At 28.6% G+C, this 27,055-nt stretch overlaps 10 protein-coding genes across 13 annotated transcripts; 3 read left to right on the top strand and 7 right to left on the bottom strand.

The window, feature by feature from the left end:
* The first annotated feature begins 1,274 nt into the window (after window positions 1-1,274).
* Window positions 1,275-2,541, top strand: OCT59_010804 (uncharacterized protein). Its single transcript, XM_025316477.2, has 3 exons — window positions 1,275-1,535; window positions 1,608-1,775; window positions 1,873-2,541. The coding sequence occupies exons 1-3, from the start codon at window positions 1,463-1,465 to the stop codon at window positions 2,199-2,201; spliced, it is 570 nt and encodes a 189-aa protein (XP_025180395.1). The 5' UTR covers window positions 1,275-1,462; the 3' UTR covers window positions 2,202-2,541.
* A 232-nt stretch (window positions 2,542-2,773) lies between these two features.
* On the bottom strand, window positions 2,774-4,719 carry OCT59_010803 (uncharacterized protein). 2 transcript variants are annotated; one of them, XM_025309238.2, is made up of 6 exons: window positions 4,313-4,719; window positions 4,092-4,186; window positions 3,892-4,005; window positions 3,466-3,820; window positions 3,319-3,404; window positions 2,774-3,252 (listed from the first exon to the last, which is right to left on the bottom strand). In XM_025309238.2, the coding sequence occupies exons 1-6, from the start codon at window positions 4,512-4,514 to the stop codon at window positions 2,983-2,985; spliced, it is 1,122 nt and encodes a 373-aa protein (XP_025180396.1). In that variant the 5' UTR covers window positions 4,515-4,719; the 3' UTR covers window positions 2,774-2,982. The 2 variants fall into 2 exon arrangements, with proteins under 2 accessions (XP_025180396.1, XP_066000771.1); XM_066136110.1 differs by having other exon boundaries at window positions 2,774-3,404.
* Window positions 4,720-4,860: 141 nt separating this feature from the next.
* Window positions 4,861-7,852, bottom strand: OCT59_010802 (uncharacterized protein). Of its 2 annotated transcripts, XM_066136109.1 has the most exons (11): window positions 7,659-7,852; window positions 7,455-7,586; window positions 7,079-7,341; window positions 6,735-7,007; window positions 6,551-6,663; window positions 6,425-6,472; window positions 6,314-6,335; window positions 5,890-6,235; window positions 5,648-5,818; window positions 5,372-5,566; window positions 4,861-5,290 (listed from the first exon to the last, which is right to left on the bottom strand). In XM_066136109.1, exons 2-11 carry the CDS (start codon window positions 7,569-7,571, stop codon window positions 5,123-5,125), a joined length of 1,716 nt encoding a protein of 571 aa, XP_066000770.1. In that variant the 5' UTR covers window positions 7,572-7,586; window positions 7,659-7,852; the 3' UTR covers window positions 4,861-5,122. The 2 variants fall into 2 exon arrangements, with proteins under 2 accessions (XP_066000770.1, XP_025180397.1); XM_025316478.2 differs by lacking the exon at window positions 7,455-7,586.
* Window positions 7,853-8,063: 211 nt separating this feature from the next.
* OCT59_010801 lies at window positions 8,064-12,594 on the top strand. 2 transcript variants are annotated; one of them, XM_025316479.2, is made up of 18 exons: window positions 8,064-8,253; window positions 8,438-8,636; window positions 8,725-8,866; window positions 8,928-9,054; window positions 9,157-9,239; window positions 9,315-9,481; window positions 9,547-9,671; window positions 9,740-9,894; window positions 9,970-10,164; window positions 10,238-10,500; window positions 10,579-10,831; window positions 10,893-11,077; window positions 11,150-11,451; window positions 11,530-11,648; window positions 11,716-11,810; window positions 11,885-12,038; window positions 12,113-12,250; window positions 12,316-12,594. In XM_025316479.2, the coding sequence occupies exons 1-18, from the start codon at window positions 8,085-8,087 to the stop codon at window positions 12,376-12,378; spliced, it is 2,934 nt and encodes a 977-aa protein (XP_025180398.1). In that variant the 5' UTR covers window positions 8,064-8,084; the 3' UTR covers window positions 12,379-12,594. The 2 variants fall into 2 exon arrangements, with proteins under 2 accessions (XP_025180398.1, XP_066000769.1); XM_066136108.1 differs by having other exon boundaries at window positions 8,416-8,636.
* Window positions 12,079-12,923, bottom strand: OCT59_010800 (uncharacterized protein). The gene is made up of 4 exons (XM_025316480.2): window positions 12,811-12,923; window positions 12,585-12,745; window positions 12,277-12,521; window positions 12,079-12,181 (listed from the first exon to the last, which is right to left on the bottom strand). The coding sequence occupies exons 1-3, from the start codon at window positions 12,893-12,895 to the stop codon at window positions 12,471-12,473; spliced, it is 297 nt and encodes a 98-aa protein (XP_025180399.1). The 5' UTR covers window positions 12,896-12,923; the 3' UTR covers window positions 12,079-12,181; window positions 12,277-12,470.
* A 164-nt stretch (window positions 12,924-13,087) lies between these two features.
* OCT59_010799 (uncharacterized protein) lies at window positions 13,088-14,389 on the top strand. Its single transcript, XM_025316481.2, has one exon. The coding sequence runs from the start codon at window positions 13,106-13,108 to the stop codon at window positions 14,342-14,344; it is 1,239 nt and encodes a 412-aa protein (XP_025180400.1). The 5' UTR covers window positions 13,088-13,105; the 3' UTR covers window positions 14,345-14,389.
* On the bottom strand, window positions 14,368-16,056 carry OCT59_010798 (uncharacterized protein). Its single transcript, XM_025316482.2, has 8 exons — window positions 15,773-16,056; window positions 15,626-15,706; window positions 15,496-15,555; window positions 15,326-15,417; window positions 15,158-15,259; window positions 14,848-15,085; window positions 14,674-14,775; window positions 14,368-14,598 (listed from the first exon to the last, which is right to left on the bottom strand). The coding sequence occupies exons 1-8, from the start codon at window positions 15,960-15,962 to the stop codon at window positions 14,453-14,455; spliced, it is 1,011 nt and encodes a 336-aa protein (XP_025180401.2). The 5' UTR covers window positions 15,963-16,056; the 3' UTR covers window positions 14,368-14,452.
* A 52-nt stretch (window positions 16,057-16,108) lies between these two features.
* Window positions 16,109-18,347, bottom strand: OCT59_010797 (uncharacterized protein). The gene is made up of 2 exons (XM_025310641.2): window positions 18,246-18,347; window positions 16,109-18,161 (listed from the first exon to the last, which is right to left on the bottom strand). The coding sequence occupies exons 1-2, from the start codon at window positions 18,306-18,308 to the stop codon at window positions 16,827-16,829; spliced, it is 1,398 nt and encodes a 465-aa protein (XP_025180402.1). The 5' UTR covers window positions 18,309-18,347; the 3' UTR covers window positions 16,109-16,826.
* An 80-nt stretch (window positions 18,348-18,427) lies between these two features.
* OCT59_010796 (uncharacterized protein) lies at window positions 18,428-20,141 on the bottom strand. Its single transcript, XM_025316483.2, has 9 exons — window positions 20,046-20,141; window positions 19,916-19,960; window positions 19,804-19,846; window positions 19,687-19,741; window positions 19,511-19,612; window positions 19,346-19,443; window positions 19,085-19,277; window positions 18,880-19,015; window positions 18,428-18,813 (listed from the first exon to the last, which is right to left on the bottom strand). Exons 1-9 carry the CDS (start codon window positions 20,093-20,095, stop codon window positions 18,633-18,635), a joined length of 903 nt encoding a protein of 300 aa, XP_025180403.1. The 5' UTR covers window positions 20,096-20,141; the 3' UTR covers window positions 18,428-18,632.
* A 3,530-nt stretch (window positions 20,142-23,671) lies between these two features.
* OCT59_010795 (uncharacterized protein) lies at window positions 23,672-26,682 on the bottom strand (the record flags this gene model as incomplete). The annotated part of the gene is made up of 13 exons (XM_025325608.2): window positions 23,672-24,104; window positions 24,188-24,256; window positions 24,344-24,436; window positions 24,522-24,701; window positions 24,769-24,825; window positions 24,897-24,972; window positions 25,039-25,175; window positions 25,246-25,355; window positions 25,428-25,642; window positions 25,708-25,872; window positions 25,947-26,138; window positions 26,206-26,336; window positions 26,404-26,682. 13 exons carry the CDS (start codon window positions 26,680-26,682, stop codon window positions 23,823-23,825), a joined length of 1,986 nt encoding a protein of 661 aa, XP_025180404.1. The 3' UTR covers window positions 23,672-23,822.
* Between the last annotated feature and the right edge of the window lie 373 nt (window positions 26,683-27,055).

Genomic DNA, 27,055 nt, shown 5'->3' with positions numbered 1-27,055 from the left:
AAAGCTGAGGTTTATATAAAAAAACGTATGAATTCATCATAGCTTGATAAAAGATAAAAAAGCAGGAGGAAAACAGTTAGATATCATTAAATCACAATATGCGTAATTTTCGTTACATATACAGTATCGGGAAAGTTCGGCATGTTTCGCCCGGAAATTTTCGTGTCAACGGCGTTTTCGAAATTCGATCACATTATAACTTTACAAAATTCAAATACATAATTGGACAAGAGAATCTCAACCCAAAATTTAAAACTTACTAAAAAAAACCAATCGGGTTGTGCGTATTTTATTTATTTATTTTACATTTATCATTTGTTAAGTTCCTAAATATTCCGAATACTTATTAGTCATTTCTTTCCGCTTTCTTCCTTTCTCTACCTTCTTTCCTTCTTTACCGTTAAAATGTTAAATAATGCGTATGCTGTCTCATTTTGCACGGACTTTCATCCTCAAGAAATGGTTTATCTTATTTGCCTTTTTATAGACAAATCATTTCCTCCAAAATTTAATTATTTGGTTGCTGTTCAACCCATGCGCAGGATTAATTTTATACTGATCGAAACTTCTTATTCTAGAAATCCAGAATGACGATCGATTTATATTAGCGACTGCATAATATATTTAGGAAACGTTACTTGCTCAATGCTTTCTATGTTAAGATGGTAAACTTTAGCGAACTTATGTATGTAAAAAAAGACCGATAAATCAGTGCATCCATTATTTATGTATTTTAATAAATTATGCATTGATTTGCAGTGAGAAAAAAATATTTTTATATAATAAATTATTACGATATTTTAGTTGCACGATCCTAAAATGGAGGTCTTCTGTGCCAAGTATTTGCTGTGCCCATTTCCCCTGATTTTCTTTTTTACTATGCCACTTAAAATAGATATACACGCGAAAAGATACAGTTTTTTTACATAATCACTTCTTAAAAAATATACATATATATTTTTAGAATATACGGAAAATCTTACTACAAATAATTTTTCAGTAGAAACAAAGGATCAATAGATTTGGCTGATCATTCGACAAAAAATTATAAATTTTTACTAATTTTACTAGAGCTAATGCAACTCATTATTATCTTGCATAGTATATTTAGTATGAATTTTTTGAAGATCGGATTCAGCTAAATTTATCTTCGTGGCATATGCTTTTCTCCTTGTGGCTTTATCGGGATACGACATTTTTAATTTATAATCGACAAAACAAGTTAAGTTATACTTAATTATAGACATCTTAGTATCTTACACAAAATAATTTGTACTGAACAAAAAAATTTTATAACTGTATTCAATTTGTTGAATTTCTAACAGAAAAATATTTTTTCTCTTTTGAACTGTATTTTCTTTTTTACTTAATAATAAAAATTTAAAAGATATTTTTTAATTTTTTTTCCTTCAAAAAGAAAAAATAATAATAAAAATTTAAACTTTTCAACTTTCAAATAATCATGTTTCAACTAAAAGAACTTCTTTTCGTTACCTTTTTATTTCTTGTTATAACAAAAGTTCACCCTTTTGATCGTAAGTAGTTGTTGTTGTTATTTTTTGAGTTTCTTTTTAAAAAATACCATTTTTAACATATTTTGTTTTTAGCCTCCACTGTTGATCCCGCAACTAAAGCGACCTGGTGTAATAATCAAATAGCTTCTTGTACAAATATTTGTTGGGATAATGGTTATGATGCAACAACCAACTTTTGTCAACCAGATACACTTCAATATGACTGTGTGTGTTCAAATGGCGTAAGACCCAATGCCACCGGTAATTATTTTATTATTCTACATGTAAAGCGAACAAATACTTGCGAGCGGACTAACGAACAAAAAATTTAATTAACCGTTTCGTTTAATTATATTAGAATACACGCAAACCATTCCATACTTTACATGTACCGCCGATCAACAAGCATGCATAAATAAATGTAATCCCACTACACCTACTTGTGTTAGTGCTTGTAATACCGGTAATTGTGGTGCAACAGCTCCTAAAGCTCCCAAAGGTCCTTCAACTACCGTCGTTCAAGGTAATAGTTCTCCTTCAGCTCCAGGAACCCCGGGAACACCTACACCGACTAAGAATCCTAATACCCTTCTTAGTGCAGCAGGCATGATATCACCAATTCAAGGCTGGGTCATGTTATTATTTACTTTTGTTGTCACTTTTTTCGCCCGTGCAAATTTATCTTAAGCTATTTTGAACATTTATGATAATATGGAAAATGGACTATTTTGAATCAGCAAAATAATTTTTTATTTTTATTTAATCTCTTTTGCTGCATTCTTATAAAATTTAATTTTATTAAATAATTATTCAAATATATTTTAATTCTCTTTCTAATCATATTCTTATTCTTAATGAAAATATGTCACAAAAACTACATAATTAATTATCAATATACATTCAATCTAATTAGACATTGAACACGTGTGATTCTTTAAAAAAGTCGTCAATAAAAAAAATAAATCGCGTTAAATTATACTTTTAATATAATAAATTTCGTAATTCGCAATATCTTATTATCTTTATTATCCATATAATCTCTTACGAATGGAACTTATAAATTTATGATATTCTTTTTTTCTAAAATGATCTACAATATAACGGTATTAATGTTCGGGATCATCATTTAAATGAGAATGTTGTATTCAGCGAAGCGAAAATTGATCTACAATTATATTGCCTTTTTTACCAAAGCTCAAAATTTTTTTTTGATATAAATAACATGGATTTAATTTTTACCGACCGCAATTCAAATATAGTTAGCGATTTTCAACTGTACTATTATTTAAAAGAGCTTTATTAGAATATTTAGACAACGATGAAACGAAGAATCAAATAAAAAGGGAAGATTATGTATTACAATAAACCAGTAGATTTTATAATACCTAAATAAAATTTCTTTAAAATAATATAAGAAAATCTATTAAGAATAAAATACAAACAACTAAAAACATACAAATAATAACCATTAATCATCATTAATGGGCCACAAATTCAATACAATAAAATCATCTATCATTTCTTGAATTTTTTCATCTGTAATCTGAGGTACTTCATATTCAAACCCTGTTTCTTTGGTAATTTTAGTACCGTCAACGGACAATGCATTGTTATATAATAATTCTTTATCCAAATAAGGACTTAATGGAGTATTCTTAATTTTATTAGTCCTCAAGAGAGTTACCCAAGGACGCATATGTTTGTCATTAATTTCATCAGTGGCATTATCAAGATTCAACTAAAAAAAAATTAAAATTAATTAAAACATTCATAAATGAATTTGTTTTAATGAGATTATACACACTTGGGCAAGGTTAGAAGTGATTGTTCCATGAAATCCAGTTTGTATGTTGAAGATATTACTTATGTGTTTGTTAATTTTCTCTTGATCTAAAAATACGCTTGAATTAGATGTCCGTTCAAAATAAACCTTCAACAAATAATTACGCACCTGTATTGCCTTGATCAGCCAAGTTATAAATCAAAACTCTTTTACCAGCTATCTGATTCTCCTCATACCAGGTAGCAGTATGCCACATTGCGCGAACAGCATCCGTTATGTGGACTGTATTAATCTTTAGATCTTTGGCCCACAAAAATTTCATTTCCTCTTTGGTATATTGATAAATTCTACCACATACAATACGAGGGACTAATCCCATTATTGCACCTGTTCCATAAATAACAGCCGGTCGCAAAATGACCAGGTTAAGACCTTCGATCGTCTTCAATTTTTCTTCGGCTTTATATTTATATTTGGCCATAATAGTCCACGGTTTAATTTTCTCGTCTTCTTTGCTGGGATTCTTTAACAGATAAGAAACTTAATAAATTTTTAATTTTATACGTAAAATATTACAACTACAATTCAATTTACTTTATCGCTTTGATAAATTTCTGCTGTCGACAATTCTACAAAGCATTTGACTCTTCGTCTAGCAGCCTCTTCAGCATTACGAACTGATAATAAATAGACACGTTCTTCATAAACCTAGTTTCATATGATATATACAAATATTAGCGCATATTTATACAACAAAATATTAATACACTTTATGATCGAATTTGACGACTAACTCTTTCATTTTGTGAATATTTTGTTTCGGCAGCTAAATTAAACACATAATCATATGAACTCTCATCTTCCCGAGTAAAAACTTCTTTGATGGAAGCTGATCAAATAATATCATCAATATTTGTACAAAAATGGCAACGTGTGTTAATAATAACGCGTCATTAACTCTAAATATAACAAAAGGAAATTTGTTATGAAATAATTCGTCTAAAATTTTAAGTACCAGGATCAACCAGGTCCTTTTGCTTAACTTCTACATTTTCAAACGCCTCTCTTTGTCTAGGGTTCAAATTAGCCGTTAAAAGTAACGACTTGTCAACTACTCTTATTTCCGAAGCGAGCTTATTCTCATAAAGATAGGGAACAAAGTTGCGGCCTATAAAGCCTAAGCCGCCAAGTACAAGTACCGTTGGTGCTGGTGACATTTTTTTTTTTACTGTACGAAATTTTTTTGGAGAAAATTTTTTTTTCCCTTTAAAAAAAAAGTTTCTCTATACTCCTAAGGAGTAGTGAGATGTATTTGAATGAATGTATAAGTTAATAATATTAATAACCAAAATATTCTAAGAATGAGGAAAGAAAGATTGGTTAAGGTGACAAAAAAAATAGTAGCAAACCACTTTGTGTGTGGTGATACGCAAAATGCACCAGTAACTTTTTCATTATAATCCGCAGAAAGATCTAGTTTGATTACGTAATCTTGACGAATCAAACTTGGGCTCTTAGATAAGCAGTGAATAAATTTAGCCTTGGTAATAACGAATAATAATTTTGCCTTGAATACAGCTCCAATAATGCATTTAACATATGGAGTCATTTTATTAATTTCTAATATATAAAATTATATGTACTTCAAATAATATATATATATATATTTGGAAGTACACGATCATTAACTATGTGACCAAATGTTTTAGTGTTAAAGTAAAAATTAATATGAAATGAAACTACTACTATATAATACTTCTCTTAAATACTTTTGAATAAAAAAAATAAAATAAAAATTATCATAAGATAGTAAAATATCATATTATTAATTGTCTTTTGGTGGTTTCTTTCCTGATCTTTTATTAATCTTTTTTTCTCCTGCATTAATTTCTCCCTCATTATCACCATCACCACCATCATCCTGTGAATCTGCTTTGTCTGCATCTTTGTCATCGGGAGTTGGTTCGTCGGTTTTTTTGTGAGGAGCAGATGGCTATTTAAATAGAGTACGACAAAAAGTTCAGTTAAAAATTTATACAAACAATATAACAAAATTATTAAAATTATACTGTACTCTTTTAGCTGAAGTTATTAAATTAAATAGAACTGTGAGGAGTGTGAAGAGAATAACAGCCGCTCCACCGAAAAGTCCTGCTATCTCTGGTTTTTGTTTAACGGCGTCCAGAGGATCTTCAAATGCTATTTTAATAAATTCGTCAGTTTCTGATCGTAAGTATTCAACAGGATTATCCCAGATAGATGGAGGTTGCTAAAAAAACCAACAGTAAGTCAGAAATAAATAATATAAAATCATGATTTTGTGATACATAAACATGCGAAGATAACATACCTCTGCAGTTTCAGGCTTAGAATCCAGATCTTCTGCGTCTTTTTCAATTTTATATTTAATAACCCATGTTTCTTCGGCAAATTTCTTTGCGTCTTCCTCAGAATGACCGATATAAATATTATCAAAAAGAATGTTGTTTTGCATAGTCCAGAGTTCAAAACCAATGGCAGCCTAAATTAATGTTATAGTAAATATAAGTCACAAAAAAATAACGAACCCAAATACTAATAAAATCAACCTACGATTTTTTCAAAGTTAGAAGGATGCAAATCTTCAAAATAATCAGGGTTTGAAATTTTACGAGGAGCCCATGGACCTTTGTAAGCCGGGTTTTCAATTTCTGGAGGATACCATTTACCTTTATAGTTTGGATTGCTCTTCATTGGACGATTCCATTCACCACATCCAGGAGCTTCTTCACATTTTGGATTAGGAATTGATGGAGGAATCCAATCTCCATCTTCTTCATCGTCCCAATCCTCAGGTTTCTTAGCCTCAGGATCCGGAATAGTAGTTGGTTCATCATCAAGCCAGCCTTCAGGCTTTTTAGCATCTTGATCTAGAATCTCGGAAGGTGCATCCTCATCCCTATTATTGAACATTAACCCAGTTGATAATGTGATAAATTTAAGAATTGAACTAACGAAAAGTTATAAATATAATTACCAATCATCAGGTTTCTTCGCATCTATTTTTTAAGTAAGATGATAATAATAATATTTAGACACTAAAATAATTATTTAATGTATATAAGATTATGTATATAAACAAACTTACTGGGATCGGGAATCTTTGGATTATCGACCCAATCATCTGGTTTTTTGTCTAAATATAATATTAAAGATTATAGTAAATATCTTAAACAAAGTCTTAATAATCATCATTTAAATCGTTGAAAGATACCTTTAGGATCATCAATTTCCTTTGGAGGATTGATCGCTGGTGAAAAATCTTTAAGAAGATCACCAGTCTTGGTTGATTCATTATTGATTCGGATTTCAAATGAATTATCAGGTCTGTAAATAATATAAATATGTAAATTATTCTTATAATAAAAAAAAAAGAACTTTAGCACTTAATATATTACCTTACGATAAGTGTGTAGAGAGTACTAAGTTTTGATATTTTCGCTGAAGGAGCACTATTCATATGCTTCTCTTCATATTCGCCAGTCTTTGGATTTTTGTGTCTGAAGATAAAGTGTACCTTATTGGTGGCACCGCATTTATCAGGTCCAAACATAATTGTATATGGTGTTTTATCAGAAAATTCTTCAGCATGGATTCCTTTCTCAGATTCTGTTAATAATTTCATATATGCACCGCCACATTCAAGTCCATTTTGAAGTTTAACTTCATATCTAATGACAAAATTATTAATAAAAGACTCCAAAAGGAAAGATCATAGATCGTTTATAAAACGATGACTTACTGGACTACTAGGGTATTGTTGGTGTTATCCAAAGAATTATTAAGAGAAGCGGATATTGCATGATGAGCCGCTTTTGAATCTACAATCAATCCCTTGTCCCCTAAAATTCCCGGGAAAACAGTTGGTTCTTCAACTTTCCACTTTCCAACATAACTAAAAGTTTCGCCTCCATCCTTTGTTTCCTTAGTGGCTTCACTTGGTGACCACCGTTTAGTCCAATCATCTGTGAATTGTTCTAAAAATGGTGCTTTAATTGTTGTGGGCTATAAAAAAAAAAATAAGAGAATACATGTCATTTTTGATGAAATTAGCGTAAATTGAAAGAAAAAATTTTTATAAAATTATACATGAAGGTTGATACTGTTTTAAAACTTGCTATGTAAAATCTGAAACAAAGCCCAAACCAACAGCAAAGAAAATACCCTTTCGGGTGAAAAAACTTGTATAGTGTGGTTTGTAAACAAAGGGTTTCTCGAACAAAAAAACACTTCATAAGAAGTTTCTATATCTATTTATTTAAATACAAAAACATATCAAAGGAAATATCATAAAGCCATAAAGTTGCAGACACTTTTACTACCTTAAATTCTGGTCGAACTTCCGCGCTAGGAACAGCTTCCTCTGCAGAAATACAGACAGCAAGAGCCGAAGAAATTAAGAGAACAAGAAATCGTCGATTGCACTTCATCCTTTATGGACAACTTGCTTGAAAGCAGTTAAGCCAAGTACGATTTAATTAATGCACGAAGACTAGGTTTCAAAACCATGAATTTTAAAAAATCATGGGCTTTTATCGCTTTCATCTTATAAACATAAGATGATATGTGGAATTCATTCATTGGTTAGTTTACTTCAGATAAATTCGTGTTCAAAATTTATTGGACAAATAATATTTTATAGAAACGTGTATTTATTATACTGGAATAAATTGATTTGCCCAATCATTTGTAATCTGTACAAGTCGATAAGTTTAATTTTTTTTTTTGCTTTCTCATTATCCAAAAATATGGAGGAATCACTTTATGACGAATTTGGTAATTATCTCGGCCCTGAATTGCCCGAATCCGAAGAGGAGGAAGAAACTCTTCAGCCCATGCAAGAGGATATAGAAGAAGAATATGAAGAAGGAGAAGTAGAGGCTGGAAGTTCAAATATGGCACTTATGGAAATAGACGGTACGCGTTCATCCGTTTCTTTTTTCGCGTTCCTGGAAGGTTTCCTGGTTTCTTAATTAAAAATTAAATTATTATCAGACCCAATTTTATGTTGGAGACGCGAATTTAACTATACACTTCAAAATATCTTTGCTTTCATTATTTAAAATGTTCGACTGATAGTTGGGGCGCTTACTTCTTTCAGATGTTCCTCAGACTCAAGTAGTTCTTCACGAAGATAAAAAATATTATCCAAGTGCCGAAGAAGTTTATGGTCCAGAAGTTGAAACATTGGTTCAGGAAGAGGATACGCAACCTTTATCCGAACCAATTATTCAGCCTATAAAAATTAAAAAGTTTCAAATTCAAGAAAAAGGTCTTCCTGAAACTAGATATAAAAAAGGGTAAATACTTGATTATTATTCTCTTTAATGTTTCCTCTCTTTTTTATGATCAAAATTCACTTAGATTTAACTATTAAATAATTATTAGGTTTTTAGTAGACATGATGAATTTTCCTGAATTGATCAGGAATATTGCTATTGTTGGTCATTTACATCACGGAAAAACATCATTCGTTGATATGTTGGTCAATGAAACACATTCATCAGTTGCTTGGGATGTTGATAGACAGGTACTTCATAAATTATTTACCTATATACGGGAATATCTAATATATCAAATTCGATCAACAGGAACGTTACACAGATACACATACCTTGGAAAGAGACCGAGGTGTAAGTATTAAAAGTATGCCAATGACGGTTATATTGCAAGATTCAAAGGGTAAATCATATTTATTTAGTATTTTAGATACTCCAGGTATAAAATTTCTATTTTCTATTCGTCTTGTAATCTAGTGTTGGAAAAAATTTTTTTCCATTCCAATTTCATTTTTTGATAGCAACTTTTTTCCTGCAATAGGTCACGTGGATTTTATTGATGAAGTTACTGCGGCGCTTCGTTTAGCCGACGGTGCGGTTGTTGTGGTAGACGCAATTGAAGGGGTATATAATATTTTATTAATTTAATGAAATGTATTCCTATTTCTTATTGAATTTTTTTTTCATTTTTTTTTCCAGGTTATGGCTAATACAGAGCGTGTGATTAAACACATCGTACAAGAAAAATTGGCATTCACTCTTGTCGTCAATAAAGTGGATAGATTAATATTAGAATTAAAGTTACCACCCAGTGATGCTTATTATAAATTAAGACATACTATAGAAGAGGTCAACACTATCATCAGGTATATAAGTTTTTACTATATTCAAATATTCGAATAAAAATATTCATCTTTTATTGAATTTTAAGTCAATGTGCCCCCGGCCAAGATCTTCGAGTTTCTCCTGAACGTGGAAATGTTTGTTTCGCGTCAAGTCAAATGGGATGGTGTTTTACCTTGAAATCGTTTGCTAAACTTTATGCTGACACTTATGGTAAGGTTCCGTAGTTTGCTTGGCTCCTAAATTGTTTATTGTAAAAATAAGTATATACTTTTTTGTAGGTGGCTTAAGTGTCGATGAATTCGCGAAACGTTTATGGGGTGATATATATTTCAATCCTACTGAGAGGAAATTTAGCAAAAAATCTCTCGAAAGCAAAAGCCAACGATCTTTTGTACATTTTATTTTGGACCCATTATATAAACTTTATGCTCAGGCAAATTGCATTTTTTTCTTTCAATTTTAATTTTCATTTGATTTTTACTTACTGGCCTTTTTTTTCTTTTTATAGGTAATCGGCGAAAACGAAGAAACGCTGAAACGAACATTAGCGTCATTAGGTATCTTTTTGAAAGCTTCGCATTTCCAACTGGATGTAAAGCCTTTATTGCGCATAGTTTTGGACCAGTTTTTTGGTCCATCAACTGGTTTTGTGGATATGGTGGTACATCATATTCCGTCTCCAGAGAATAATGCCATTAACAAAGTATGTTTAATCACAATTATTACGTGACATAACAGAATACTTTACTTTATTTAATAATTATTCATTTCATTAGGTAGAACATACTTATACTGGACCTATGAATACAAATGTTGCACAATCAATGTTTAAATGTGATTCGGATGGTCCTTTAATGATTTACGTTACAAAACTATATAATTCAGCTGACGCATCAACATTTGATGCATTTGGTAGAATTTTAAGTGGTACAGTTAGAAAAGGACAAACCGTAAGGGTACTTGGCGAAGGATATTCAATAGATGATGAAGAAGATATGACTTTACAGGATGTTACAGACGTTTGGATATTCGAATCAAGGTGAGTATTTTAAATAATAGTGCAATAAAATATCCTTTTCTTTCAAAATTTTAATGGCTTATTCTTAATTTCCTATAGGTATAGGATTGAGGTTGAGGGAGTACCCGCAGGAAATTGGGTATTACTGGGAGGGGTAGATAATTCAATAGTGAAAACTGCAACTATAACTAATAAAGACACCGATGATGATATGTACATCTTCCGACCTTTGTCTTTTGTGACTACCGCTGTTCTTAAGGTAGCCGTTGAGCCTGTAAACCCATCTGAATTACCAAAAATGTTGGATGGATTAAGGAAAATTAATAAAAGTTATCCTATTTTAGTGACTAAGGTGAGAGTATAAGAGATGAATATTTTTAATTGTTTAAAACTTACAATTTAAAATAATATAGGTTGAAGAATCTGGTGAACATATCATTCTTGGTACAGGAGAATTATATTTAGATTGTGTATTACATGACCTTCGACGAATGTATGCAGAAATTGAATTGAAAGTATCAGACCCTGTTGTCCGATTCTGTGAAACTGTTGTTGAAACATCCGCTCTAAAATGCTTTGCTGAAACTCCGAATAAAAAGTATGTATTCAACGGTAATACATTAATTTCATCGACACATCTACTTTAATTAATGTAATTGAAATATTTTAGGAATAAATTAACAATGATAGCCGAACCATTAGAGAAGGGCATTGCCGAAGACATCGAAGCTGGGAAAGTAAGCATCAAATGGCCTGCTAAGGATATTGCAAAATTCTTTGAAGAAAATTATTCTTGGGATGTATTGGCGTCACGTTCAATATGGGCTTTTGGTCCTGATGAAAATGGACCAAACATTTTAATGGATGATACTTTGCCTACAGAAGTAGATAAAAAATTACTTTCGTCCGTTAGGGATTCAATACGACAAGGATTTCAATGGGGTACTCGGGAAGGACCTCTATGTGATGAACGTAAGTTTATATATATATCTTATTTTCTTAATTGTATGTATCAATTCAACTTAATTTAACCATACCCGCATTTTGTAGCCATACGTAATGTCAAATTTAGGATACTTGATGTTGTTCTAGCACCGGAACCTATATACCGTGGCGGTGGGCAGATAATTCCAACAGCAAGACGCGTGTGTTATTCCTCATTTTTGACGGTAGTTACATTTATTTAGAATTAAAATAAGTGAAAAGAATTTTGACGTTATGGTATTTATCCATTAGGCAACTCCGAGATTAATGGAACCAGTATACTATGTCGAAATTCAAGCGCCAGCCGACTGTGTTTCTGCGGTGTATACAGTTTTAGCACGACGGAGGTATAACAAATATAAATTATACTTTTAATCGTTTATACGATTTATACGTAAATTATATATTTATTCTTTCACAGAGGACATGTTACGCAAGATATTCCAAAAGCTGGGTCTCCATTATACACCGTTAAAGCATATATTCCAGTGATAGAGGCTAACGGATTTGAAACAGATTTACGAACTCACACTCAGGGGCAGGCATTTTGTCAACAAATGTTTGACCATTGGCAGGTAAATTATATTTTTATTTATTTATTTGTTTTCTTTTTTTATGTGTTTAACGCAAGAAATATTGTTTATGCCAGATTATTCCTGGTGATCCACTGGATAAAAGTATAGTTCTCCGACCTTTAGAGCCAAGCCCCGCACAACATCTAGCAAGAGATTTTATGGTTAAAACACGTCGACGTAAAGGATTATCTGAAGATGTCTCAGTCAATAAGGCGAGTAAATTTTATTATGTAATTACATTACTACAATTTTCTAATACGATGTTTAATATTTACAGTTTTTCGATGATCCGTTACTTCTTGCGATGGCAAAATCAGATATTCTACCAAACATTTTATAAATTATGTCATTTCAATAATACGGACAATCAGTTTCCACGTGTGAGTTGTATTACATAGACGTTCACATATCACATCGGTGATTTTTGATAAATTAAAATTTAAAGTAACCCTTATAACGAATTATGTTATCTGCTCCACCATGCTAATAAATGAAAATTAATTGTTAGATATTAGTTAATCAAAAATAAATAAAATATGAACCTACTTCAATCGCATCTATTTCCTCGGGAGAAGGACCCTTTCTCTTGTATTTCTCGGGTAATTGTGAAAAAGCTATTATAGATTTATGATCAGATGGAGTATTTGAGGGGGAAGCGGTTTCTTTAGGTTCTGCTGGATGAAGTTTTGGTGTTGTACCAGTGCGTTCTTTTAAGAAATGTTTATTGTGTTAATGTGTTTAGGAGTAAGAAAATTCTATATCCGTACAATACCTTTATGAAGTTTATCTCTTGGCCCAAGAAATTTGATAAGTGGAACATGTTTATGCAAAGCACGAACAACTCGTGTTGGATACATTAATTTTGATGCTAATGAAATCTAAAGAGTTCAAATATTTTTTTTTTTTTTTTTTTGATTTATGTACGAAGACCTTTGTACAACTGCCAATGCAAAATTCCATTGTTTGATTGTTTGACCGCATTAGGAGAGATTTGATCTTCAAGTAGTTGTCATGCCGATTTTTTTTCATTATACAACCAACCTTTTCCCGTTTTGATTCCTTGAACCATGGAACCAAAAATTTTTATACTTTTGGTCACGTCGATTACATTATTTAATACAAAAACTTTATCTCACAAATATTTTTCTTCACCAAAACGTCATTTTATTTCATCGACTTTTAAATATAAATTTTTTAATTTTAATAATAATTTCTATTTTAAACGTCAACTTAAAACTACAATAAGCAATGCGGAAAATGCGAACAAAACTTTTGTATATCAACCATCACAACAATCTCCTTCCTCTTCCGATACTGCTACACAACATCAAACATCGCATGAATCGCATCATCACATTCACAATATTTCCGAAGTGTATCCTGCATACGATGATGATTCTTTTACACAAAAATCATCCTCCCATGATAAACCATCATTAATGATATTAATAGGATGGTGGAATTGTAAACCAAAATATTTACATAAATATATTTCTCTATATACAAATACTTTTCATACTAATACATTATCTCATATACCGCCATTTTATCATGTATTTTTTCCTTGGACAATTCCTAGAGATATTAATCGGTTAGCAAAAGAATTAATTAGCATGTGGATTGAACAAGGGAAACCGAAAAATATTGGATTTCACGTATTTAGTAATAATGGTACTTATCATTATGCTATGTTATGTGAAGCTGTTAAAAGCTTATCAAAAAATTATTTAGAAAATGATCAAAAGCAAATATCATCTGGAACAAACATATCAAGTGAAGATGCTGAATCTTTTTTAAATTCAATAAAATCTTGTGTAATTGATTCAGCTCCTTCTCCTATTACAGAAAAATATCTTGCATTGGGTATAATGGGAAGTTTTTTAAGACGCACACTATTAAACCCTAGTATTCCCAGTTCAAATTCCCAAAACGAAGTATCTATGGTAAAACTTCCCTTTTTGGTTCCCGTATTATCAATATTCTTTACATTACCTATTGTTAAAAAATATCAAGATTTTGCCCACAAATCGTTATATAATATTCCTGGTGGTATTCATGATGGTAGAGATATAAAGTATTTATTTTTATATGGACCTGGCGATAAAATTGTGCCTGAAAAAGACACAATAGAATTTATATCAAAAATAAAGGAAAGAGAAAGTAATTTTATTAATATTGAAGGCAAAAAAGGCATATTGAAAATTGTTGAAAAAAGATTTGGGGCCGACAGTGAACATGTACAACATTTTCTAAGATATCCCGACGAATATATTATTATTTTAAAATCATTTTATAATATCGAATAAGTAAAAATTCCAATTAATAAATTATCTTACAACAATATAGAATAATTTTATTAGGATTAAAGTATTTTAATTTCATTAGTTTAAATAATTGCTAAAATAAATAATAAACTACTTTAAAATATCGTCTAACCAATCTTCTGTATCATCATCATTTTTTCCTGCAGTTATTTTATTTTGATTTTTCAAGTTAATACTAATTTTTTTTGTTCCCCTTTTATTATTTGGCAAGGAACTAGTTGGTTTAATTTGTTTGGCTAAAATAAAAAGAGAAACAGAGAAAAAAATTACTATTTGTATACATAATAAAATATTTTGTAAATAAAATTTACCATTTTCTTCATCTAGTGATTTCAAAAAGTCATCAATATCATCATCGTCTTTATTACTTATTAATGAATGCGAAATTGGCTTCTTATTTGTGGATGCAGACGCTAAATATAAAGAAAATTCTATTAATTATAAATCTGGAAACGAATTTTGGATTCTCTTACTTCCTGATATACCTTGTGATGCATTATTAGCAACAATTTTCTTCCCTAAATCGATCTCAATCGTTTTCTTACTTTGTGGCTCCTTTATTATATTGTTCGAAGTTGAACTTTGCACACTTGTTGGTATTTCGATGGGTTTAACATTCTTTGATATAAATTTTTGCGGAACAATAGGAATGTTTCTCACTGTTTTTGGAACAATAGGACCCGTGGTATATAAGCTTGAATCTACGTTAGTTTCTTGTTTTTCCTAGAGAAAAAATATATATAGAGGTTGAAATATTTTTTTTTTATTGATATAAAAAAATAAAATAATACCTACAGTAAAAATATCATCGATTAAATCCAATCTCTCGGCTAATGATACATTAGACAATGATAATTCTAATTCATCGAAACGTATATTCATCAAATTTTGATAAATCTTTAAATAAAAATTTATGTTAATGAAGATAACAAAAGAAAAAAAGATTTCTTATTTATAATTTACCTCATCTTCATTTACTGAAGCATCAACTGATGTATCCCAATCCTTTTCTTCTTTGAATTGAAAATATATTGAAGGATCAAAAGATCGAGTTTCTATTAATCGATTTTACATTGTCGTTAACATAATAATAATCAAAAATCTAAAATTCGAAAGAAAAATAAGTAATTTGCCTGAATCATCGATCATTTGTAACAAGTTTCTAGTTCCTAAATCAATTCCATCTATAGCTTCTAAATTAAAGGGTAGATAAATTATTTTATACGCGTTATTAATAAAAAAGCGAATTATACATTTTATTACCTTCTGTATCAGATATATCTTTATATCGGTAAGAATTACTTTCAACTTTTCGTTTTCGAAAGCTTTGTCGTTTAGGCTTATCTAAGGAACAAGAAGTTATTACGATACAATTTTACGACGAAAAAAATGAAGGTTAATTTTTATTACCATTTTCTTCGCCTATTTCCTCAGTTTCTTTATATTCTTTATCGCCAGATTTATTCTGAAGACCACCTCGTGACTTTGAACTTCGCTCTTTTCGTTTTTCCTGTATTTCTTTAGAAGCTTCTGAGTCTCGAGAGCGTAATTTTGCTTGATATTTTCGTGATTGTGATTGCTTGTACTCGTCGGGTCGCATTCTAATTGAAAAATGTAAAAATGTTGTGTGGAATTACTCTATATCAACTATATCACGTAAAAGAAAAGGAAATTTTTTGCAGATCATGATATTCCGCGTATCAGAATTTGCATTTGCAGGTGATATTGTAGAACCGAGTAATATAATTTTGACTAGACATTTTATTAGTACTATATAAAAAATGTCTATTTTTAAATTTTAAAGATAGCAAATTTTATTTTTTTATATTAAGTCTAAGCAATATTTAACAATCTAAATGACGAATAATACACGTGATTTTTTTTGAAGTGAAATAAAAATGATAAATAATTTGTATATATCATTGGGTTCAGGAGAGAAAGAAAGAACAGGAAGGAATTAATTAATATTAATAATAACAAAAGAAAAAAATTCTCTCCATATTAAAACAAAAAAAAAAAATCTTCTCAACTTTTATATAGTACCAAATATTATTATTGTAGGATATCCTGCATTAATAATTTTTTCCATAAATAATTGAAAATTCAACGAAAATATTTGCAAACCTTTAACCTTTTTTTTTGTGAATTCTTTGATAATATTAAAAAAGAGTGACGAATGTATCGGAGAAGATATTTCATATCCGTCAGTTTTCAAGTTTCAAATCACAAGTTATTTGTGGTCACTCTCAACAACTCAATGGAATTATTTTTCTATTAATCAAAATTATCATACCTATTCAACTTCAATAGAGAGATTATACTTGAGTGTTAAGAGCGACCTGAAAAAAAAAAAGATTATGATTAATAACAGAAACAAATTCATGTTCTTTTATGTACACTCTTCGAGTAAAATGCATTATACAATAGGCACTGGCATTTTTCTGAAAGAAACGTGAAGGGAATGTTAATAACAATATTCAGATAAAGCCAATCTATCGTAATTCAATATGCATGTTCTCGAAACAAAATCGACCCCTTCTGATTCAACCGAATACAATTGATCTCCCGTATCCTTGCCCACCAATATCCTCCATTCATTTAGTTTTGAACAAAGTAAACTGACAGTAGTTTCTGATATTTGTAGAGTATTCGTAATGTTCTTCATAATAACTTCTGGGTCTAAAGCATAAGAACTATATTGATGATTTTGACATCGTAATATAAGTAATATCAGATTTTTCAAGCTACCATCTTTTGCAAAGGGTAAGATAGAAGAACAAAGAAATGAATCCCATTTGACTACATCACAAGGACAAGTGATGTTGACTTTAGATAAAGTTTGTTTATCGACAAGTGAGAATAAACGTCTGAGAGTTTCTTCATCAACTTGATTTGCTGTAATAGACTGTAAAGGACAAATATATGTCTCTAATTTACCAACAAATCTATATTTTATGCCAACCAAATGAATACGCTGTAAATTTCGACATGGTCTCAATAAAGAGTCAATAGTAATATTCAAAGGGGAGCCCCTTAGTGCTATAGTGCTACCATCTCCCAATAAATTATAAATTTCCAACTCCCTTAAACTACCACCCAAATATTGTAGAGCGGTCTCTATTCCTGTATGAGTAAACTGAGATCCTCTTAATGAAAGTTTTCTAATACCAGGATTGTTTTTTGTAATGTTAATCAAACATTCATCATCCATGAGAAGAAAATCTGAACTAAGTGTAACTTCTACTAATGAACCTTGACTGAATGCTTTAGAAACTAAATTTCTGAAATCATTCCATTCCGTTTTGGGATAATTTTTCAGGTATCTTTGAAATATCTGATTAATAATAACATTTTCATCATATATACCAGGTACCATTGGATATTTATTTGTATTTTTATGTTCAACTTTTGCTAGGAAATTCAATTGTTGTATATTTGCACATCGAATAGCTATAACTTGAAGCAATGATGATATGGTGGGAATTTTATGACAACGTTCGTCTCCACTACATACGGTAAAATTAATTTCCAATTCTTTTAAATATTCACCATAAGGAAATAGAAGATTATCATTTTTTAAGATTTCAGATATTACGATATTATGTGAACGTTCGCTATTTATATTAGTAACAATACGAACATATTTCCAAACATAAGGTAAAACTAACTTAGCGAAACTTCGAGAAGTGTATCCAAGAGGCAATAACTTTTTAACAGCTTTAACCTGTCTTGCACGAATAGATTCCCACCTATCAAAGTCACGAAGACAAGTTTCATAAAGACTATGCAATATCAATCGCTAAAGTAGTAATGGAATTTAAAAGATAAGTAGCTTACTTGTAGGAAATATTGTTTCATTAATTTAGACTAGCAAACTTCATACCTTTACATCGTCGTTAAGACACTCGAAGGCTTTGCCTTCTCTTTTTGTAGAAGGTGTTTCCATTTATAATGGAATCCACAAACGAACGGATAAAAAAATTTTCAAGTTCTAATATTTTTCATGTATTATAATTTATATCGGTAGTACGTACAAACTGTATTTTATCCGAAAACGTTCATCAGAAAAAGTTGCTAAAATAGGACTGAAATAATTTTATTGAACAATTGTTTGTGCAAGTAAAAAAATAGCGTTGAACAATAAATCATTTACCCCAATTCAAAAATTATGCTACTTGAAAATCTTATATACGAAAATTAACCTTAACCTTTTTTTTATACTAAGAAAATCTTTACTATTAATTATTCCTTATTAGGATGATTTAATAATTTATAATTTTGGATTTTTTTTTCTTCTATCTTCTTTCCATAAAGGTTTTAATTTGTTAAATACTTCATCATCTACAAATAAATCAAGTACTAAATCTCTGTTTCCAGGTGTAACGAGATACTGATCAAATTCTGTCTGGCCATGTTCTCTTAAAATAATTTCATCAATTACAAAATTACCACTAAAAAATCATTATGGATATTATTATTTTATAATTATAATATTGTTATTAAATTTAAAATTTTACCTGAAACCTGTAGAATTTTTGGTGAGAATCAAATGAGCAGCATCTGCCATAATTTGAGGAGTTCGAGATTTAGATGAAGTATGTTTATCTAAAATACTCAAAGCGGCTGTGTCGATCGAAGTGACTGGCCAAAGTGCTAATGTGGTCATAAAAAATATTTATTAATAAAATTGTCTTATCCATTCATACTTCATGGTAGTACTACCGTTTGCAGCAATTCCATGTTCACGGAATTCACCAGCCCACCCCAAAATACAAAGTGACATGTTAAATTTAGCGATTGAATATGCAACATGGTCCGAAAACCATTGCTCTTTCATGGAAAGTGGTGGGCTAATGTTCAATATGTGAGGATTTCTATCTTGTTTTCCACTTTCGATAAGGTATGGGAGTGCATACTACCAAAAAAAAAAAAAAATGTTACAAATTAACTTGTGAAAATAGAAAATATTCATGAAACCAATACCTTTGTTACCAACCAAGTTCCACGAGCATTAATTTCATGCATGAGATTGTATTTTTTGAGAGTAGTATTTTCAGTGTCGGTTAAAGAAATCGCGGATGCTATCGCGGAAGAAAAAATAAATTGATGCATGGGCTTTCAATAATTTTTTTCTAAAATAATTCATACCATTGTTAACAACAATGTCAATTCCATTAAATTTTTCTATTGTTTTTTGTATAGCCGACTTGACGGATTCTTCATCACGAATATCACATACCAACGGAAGAGCTATTAATTAAAAAAAAAATTATTATGAAATGAGGTAACTAAAAAAAAGGCGATAATTATTTAATGTTCAATACCTTTTCCTCCCGCACGTTCAATTTCTTCCGCAGCAGTATATATTGTGCCAGGTAACTTTGAAATATGTTAATATGACCCCTCAAGTAAAATTACATTCTTTTGTGAGATATATTTACCTTTGGATGTGGTGTAGCAGTTTTTGCAGCGATAGAGATCTTTCTAAAATTATTATTAATATCATGTTATTTATTCCTCGCATAATTTCAAATATTTCCATTTTCAACTCACGCTCCATCTTTTGCAGCTCTCAAAGCTATCGCTAACCCAATTCCTCTAAATTTGATATTGATGATTGCGATTAATTTAATAACTTAATATTGAATCCTTTACAATAAAAGAAAATAATTTTATAAATTACCGAGAAGCACCACTAATGAATAAAACCTTGTCCTTAAGTGCGAGTGTCATATTCAAAATACAAGATACGTTATTAAATTCGTTTACTAAAAGATCTTAAGATCATATTCACTATTATCCATAAAAATATTGTTTCCTTAAACGGTAATGCAGGGGCAGATTTATAATTTATTTGCTAAATCAAAAATTTTTTTTGAGACTAGTTGATTGTTAAAACCAAAATTTTCAAGAAATTTTTTTTATATTAAAAATACATCAAAAATATATGAATTTTGAAAAATTTTACCTTTATAAATAAATTAATATACTTAAATATTTTAGAAAATTAAGCAGAAATTTTTACCATAAATATAGAAGTTAAGCTAGAGATTCTAATTAATATTTATAATATGCAAATTAATTAAACTTACAATAGGATCCTAAATATTTTATAAATTATACTTTTAGATTCAAAGTTTTTAGTATAGATATAGCATCTTAGTGATATTAGGCAATTCAGCATTAGCTAGTACTGAATTACTATTGAATACTATACACTTCTTCTAAGTATTATATCATAATCTAAGTAGAATTACTATTATACTTACTAGGTAATAAGAACTATTAAAGTATTATATTTACATAACCATCTAAAAAAAATATATTACTAAAAAATATATCACTAAAAAAAGTAATGATTTATAAACTGACACTTTAAAAGTAATGGTTTATTTATACTTTAAAAATTTATTTTCAAATTTTTATTTATAATAAAATTTTTTTATATAAAAATTATAAAAGTATTAGTTTTTAAAAATAATGTACTTTAAATTTATATTTATTTATTTTTTTTTCAAATATCGCTACAAATTATTAAAAAATAAGTCAGTAATATAAATATACTAAGTATATAAGAGGACTACTTTAACTATCTATGCAAAATAAACTACTTATCATCCTATTTTAGAACTTTATATATGTACAGACAGTATAGTTAAGAGAATTAAAGCTATACAAGTACAGCTCATTTTTATTGAACTTTTTTTTAGTTTTACAGGCCTTGTAATCTAAGCTTAATAATTCACAATATGGACTACCATTATAAAAACATTAAAAACAAAAATTAAAGTAAAGGATTGAATCCCCTATAATTCTTATAGAATTCTTTCACCTGTTAGCAAAATGGCATACATAATCTATTTAAATAGCCTAAAAAGATTTTCTAACGAATATGCTTATTGCTTACCAAAAGAAAATTATTATACAGTCAAACCTTTATATAACGATATGTCGGGACATATATGAAATTTTTAGAAAAGATCGTTATATCAAAGTTATACCGATATTTATATGTCCTCACATTAGTGGGAAAATAAAATTTTATCAGTATAACAAGTTTTTAATAGTATATTAGTATATCGAATATCGGTATATCGAGGTTAGACTGTATAAAGAATTAGGATAGTAATTTGTAGTTACAAGAAAAGAATAAAGCCCTTCTGATATTTTAAGATAGTAATACATATAACATTTCCTATTTGATTCCAAGTAGATACACTAGGTCCAATAGGACCCAAACATTACTAAAACAACTCAGATTCTGTGTAACTAAAATTTCAAAATATGATATCTCAGTTAATATTGTACTTAAAAATATGAATTATATATCAAAATGTTCGTCTCATTGAGACGAATCTAACAAGCCAAAGATCATTAAAATCCAATTACTGGATCCCGAGATAGCAAAATTTGAGGCTAAAATTTACATATAACTTTATACATTTGGAACAGAAATTAATTATAAGGTTTATACAAATTCAGATCTGAGTTTTTTTAGTAATATTCGGGATCCTGGTCCAACCATTTACATTCTGCATTATAGTTCCTATGTAATGAATGTGGATTTCTATTTAAAGATAATCACCAATGATTTTATACTTCAAAAAAACAGACCAATCTATCTTGTGATCTTTCAGTCCTAGGTCAATTACTAAATATAGAAATTATGTAATTTTAAATAAATAGTTTAGCTATCAGATAAAAATTTTTTACTAGTTTTAATATTATAATACAAAATTTTTTATATGATTATATTTACTTGTAATTTTGGCTAGTACTATAATAAGGTTAGCTTAAATTAACAGTTAGAGCTAAAATAACTAAAAGATCATAATCTGGTTTTAAAACTGGCAATCTTGAAAATAAGTAGAACTAGTAAGACTAATGATTATCTTTACTTCTATTTGAAATTTACCTGACTTTTGGATGATAAATATAAATAAAGGCATTTTACAGTTTAGTCATTTTCTTTTTAATATTTGTAATTAATTAATTTAATAAATTGACAAATGCATTGTAATACTAATACAACTCACATTTGAGTTTGTTTAAAGTTTATATTAAAATTTTTCAAAAGTTGCATATTATAAGGTATTTTCAAATTTTTGTTATTCTACATACCCCTGTTTTTAATAAAACCAGTAATTCAATTTTAATAAAATTTATATCATTGGATTTGTCTTGATGAGAGGATTTTAATGATAGTAAAATCACATTTTTAACTTCAATATTGACAGAATTATGCCATAAAATGTATTTTTATTTTAGTACTTAAAGTTTATTTGTAAGTTATATGTTTGGGTCCTATTACAATTAAGAAAAAATGAGAGTTATATTATAATTTAACTAATAATTTTTTTTTAAAAAAAATAAAGATATAAGAAAAAAAAATGAGAAAAAAAGAGAAAAATAAAAGAAAAGAGAAAATAGAAGGAAAGGAAAGTAAGAAGAAAAGGAAGAATAAGAAGAGGAGGAAGAATAAGAAAAAAATAAATAAATAAAAAAGAAAGGAAAATAAAAGGAAGTGAAATGGCTAATAATTGATTTTATATAACTAATCAGTAAAAATTTGTTTTAGCTAATTTTCACCTAATTTTTTTAATGCAAATTAAAATTTTGATGAAACTTTGACTTGCATTACCAAAAGGTTAATTATATAGTATAATAGTTTCCTTTATTTTTTACAACTTTTTGTATAGATTTAATTATAGATTTTTTTTCTGTTTTATTTTTTCAATTTTAGGTTATTTAGTTGATTTTTTATTATTATATTTACTTATTTTTTCTCCTTTATTAATTTCTTGGTGGTTGGTTTCTTATGCTGATAGAAGGATCTGAGATTCAGAATAATAAACAGTTTTAGGAAGATAGAATTGATAATTATAATTTGCAGTATATTACTGTAGAACCTAGTGACCATGATAATGATCCAATTGAAGGTGAAACTTGTAGTGAAATAGCTTGTTTTGTTAGCATCTTATTTGTATTTTATTTCGTCCGAAGCGATAAAGAAGTAAAACGTTAAAGGCAATATTAATATATCAAATTCGGAATTAAATGTTGGTATTTTAGATCCTAATTCTTTAATTAAACAAGGGTTTAGAATGAATAATTAACTGACACTAATTGTTGATATTGTAATAATTCGAAATGAAATTAAAATTCGAATTTGAGTGACAACTGTACATTACTTAATACTTTTTTTTAAAAGCTTAAAAAAATTTCTTAGAACTGCATCAGTTAATTCATCCAATAAAGTATTAAATAATTGATTTTTTTTCATCAATTGAAGAATCTTCGTTCTTTTTACCATTAATCAAAGTAAGTCATATATTATTACTAGTCAAAATTCCAAGGTATACTTATTATACCTATTAAGATTCCACATAAAAAACATAGTCCAGTTACATTTATCCTGGTATCTTGCTAATTAAACACCGCTTTATCATCATATTATGTATTAATCAATCAATAAAATATTTTCAATTTCATCAACAGTTCTAACTAAAATAGTATTGGGAAATTCATACCGATTTTTTGGATCTTTTATAGCATCATTAACTTTTCTATAAGCTTCAATAAACAATTTACTTACTCTTTGATTAACTTTTTTAACTAATGGCTTTGGGTGACCTTGTAATTTAAATGTATCACTATCTGATAATGATAAAAATGAATCTAACTTTGCCATTATATTTGCTAATGATTTTGCATTCATATTATGTACTAATGATAATGGTGTCTTTAAAAAGATAATTAGCATATATTAGAATTTTAAAATAAAAATATTAAATCCAGAAGTAATTTTTAAAATTCATTACATACTTTTTCATCTTTTGTTTCAATTGCTTGAACAATAGGTTTTAATCCAGATTGTCTTAATAAATTTGCATACTAAAGTAACGGAATATTATTTTCCAAAAATTAGTATAATAAAATTAGTATAATAAAATTTTTTTTTTTTTAATTAAATTTTCAAACCTGTTCATCAACTAATATTTCCAAATTTTCTTCAATTCTTCTTTCAATATCCATAACTCGTCCATGAGTAAAAGCATATAAAGTTAAAGCAGACTAAAAAAAAAAGAAAAGAAAAACTTTCCTAAAAAGAAAAAAATACATGAATAGACAAATAAATTTTATATGTTTATACACTTACCTGAACATAATGGAGACAATTAACCATATAAATCGCTTGATTAAATTTAGTTAAATCTTTTGCACCTAATTCACACATTTGAAATAAAGGATCTAATATTGCATCTAATATTGATTTAAAATCTTTCTCCTTTTCTGATGCTGTAATTAATGAAGTCTCATATGATGCCATAATAGCTTTCTACAGGAATTTTATTTACAATTAGAGCTAAACATATCAAATAATCTTGATAAATTAATTAATTTACCAGTTGCAATACAACTTCCTTTACTGCTGGCGGTGGAGATAAATCAGAACTTGGCGTCTAAAGTTAAAATGAATAATTGTACGTAAGTATAAAAAAAATTATTTTTAAATTTAAAATTATATAATTACTTGAATATATCTTAATAACTGTTCAGCTTGAGCATTTAGAATATTAAAAAACACCCTGGATGCAATTTCTGTAATACTACAAAGAGGTTAATCAATTAATTATCAATTAATTAATGATAAAAGATATTAAGTTTCTTCTTACTCTTCAAGAGTGTTAGATAAATTTGCATTAGGTCCTAAAATTCTTGCAATTGTAATTTTATAAAATTGAATTAAATTCAAAATTCTATATCCTGTTATAGCTCCAATTTGAGACCCAATAACTTGCTCAACACGTGTCTATATTATAAAAGAAATTCTATTAAACATTTGATCAAAAGACTATTTCATTGTAAATAAGAGAACTTACCATAAGTGGACGACAAGTTCCATCAAGATCTCGATCCAACAAATCTTGTATAATAATATCATCACTCTCTCTTGCTATAACTTCTTCTTGAATAAATTCATTATTTGAATCTAAATAAAAATACTTTTAAATTTTAGTAACGAAAATAATAATTAATTATTTTTTGAAAAATAAAAGCTTACTTGGTTCTGGTTCAAATAAACTTTCCAAAAATTCTTTTTCACCGGCAACAGCTTGATGTACCCATGCCAACATATCGCCCACATAACGTAATGGATCATGCGAATGTATTTCAATAGGTTTGGGAGTTCCTCCCTGTCCTCCTCTTACTAAGGCATCCATAAATGCTCTAGAAACAGCATTTCTTCGGATATGAACAAGTTCTTCTAAACAAGACCTGATTAATGAATGGATAAAATTAATAACTCATTTTAAAGGATCAATGAACTATCCACTACATACTGAAATAGAACAGGCCGTTGTTTTAAAGCCTTTAAAGCCTGTCTCATGGTAATTGGTACTTCTAATGACTCTTGACCTAAGGTTCTAGTTTCAGTTTGTGTCCATCTATACAATTTATCAAATGCTACTTCTTGATAAGAATTCATTCTTTCCATAATTTCCAGCCTATTTTTTTTAAACAAAGATTAAATATAACTTGAATAAATAAATATTTAAATAACTAAAGATAATTTATTTACCCAGCTCTTTGATTTTCAGTTATTAAAAGTGTATCACAATCCCCATGAATTTGTTGTAAATGTTTCAAAGCATCAAAAAATTCTTGTCCTATTATAGAATTAGGTGATGTTATTACAGTAACTTCTTTTTCAGAAAGAGTAAATCTTTTTAAAAAAGCATCTATTAAAATTTTCCTCGTTTTACATGTTTCCCTAATAATCAAAAAAAAAAACTATTATAATCATAAATAATAAAAAATAAGGATATTTATTAACTAACCTTTGAGATTTCAAACTATCACTTTGTTCTAATAATACAGCAATTTGTCTATTAGCAGATTCTAAACTTTTTTCAATTTCATTACAAAAAGTATTCATAGATTTAACTTCTGATTCAATTACTGCTAATTGCTAAAAAAAGATAAAATTTTTTTTAAAAAAAACATTTAAGACCATAGTATTATACATCTTTATTTACCTCTGTAATTTTACCAAAGATTTCTAAAAAATTTCTATTAGCTTCAATTGCTTTTTGTTCAATATTTCCTCTTAAATTTCTACGAATAATTAAAGAATTATTATTATTATTAGAATAGAATTCTGATAAAGCTTCTAATGCTATCTTTGTTTTCACATCATCTATTGGGTTAAGTAAAATTTTTGAAACTTTTTGTGAAATTGGATTATCCTCCTGTAGAGGTGGAGTTGTTGGTGATTTTATTGTTGATGAACGTCTTGAAGTAGTTTGTTCAGCCATATTTCCATTTCTAAAATAATTAAATCACTAAATAATGTTATTTTCTATTTATTTACAATTAATTTTTTTTTAAATAATAATTTATTGATTCTAATCACGTGTAATGATAGATTATCAAATTAAGAGGTCTGGACTCTCATAGGGATAATCGAATCAAAATCGAATCTCATTGTTGAAGGGAAAATTGAAATTAAGCAAAAAAAATTAAAGTGCATGATTTAAAATATTTTCAAAAAAGAAAAATTGATCGATAATGGCCTTCAAAAACTTAAAAATGACGAAATGATCAGCAATGATCGGCAATGATGTTATAGTAATTTACAGTTGGGTATTAGTAACGATATAATATAATTAATAGATTTTACAATTTTAA

This window comes from Rhizophagus irregularis, chromosome 19, assembly GCF_026210795.1.
Source record: "Rhizophagus irregularis chromosome 19, complete sequence".
In the NCBI taxonomy this organism is placed as follows: Eukaryota; Fungi; Glomeromycota; class Glomeromycetes; order Glomerales; family Glomeraceae; genus Rhizophagus; species Rhizophagus irregularis.
Note: the sequence above shows the minus strand (reverse complement) of the source record. Positions and strands in the feature narration are given on the sequence as shown.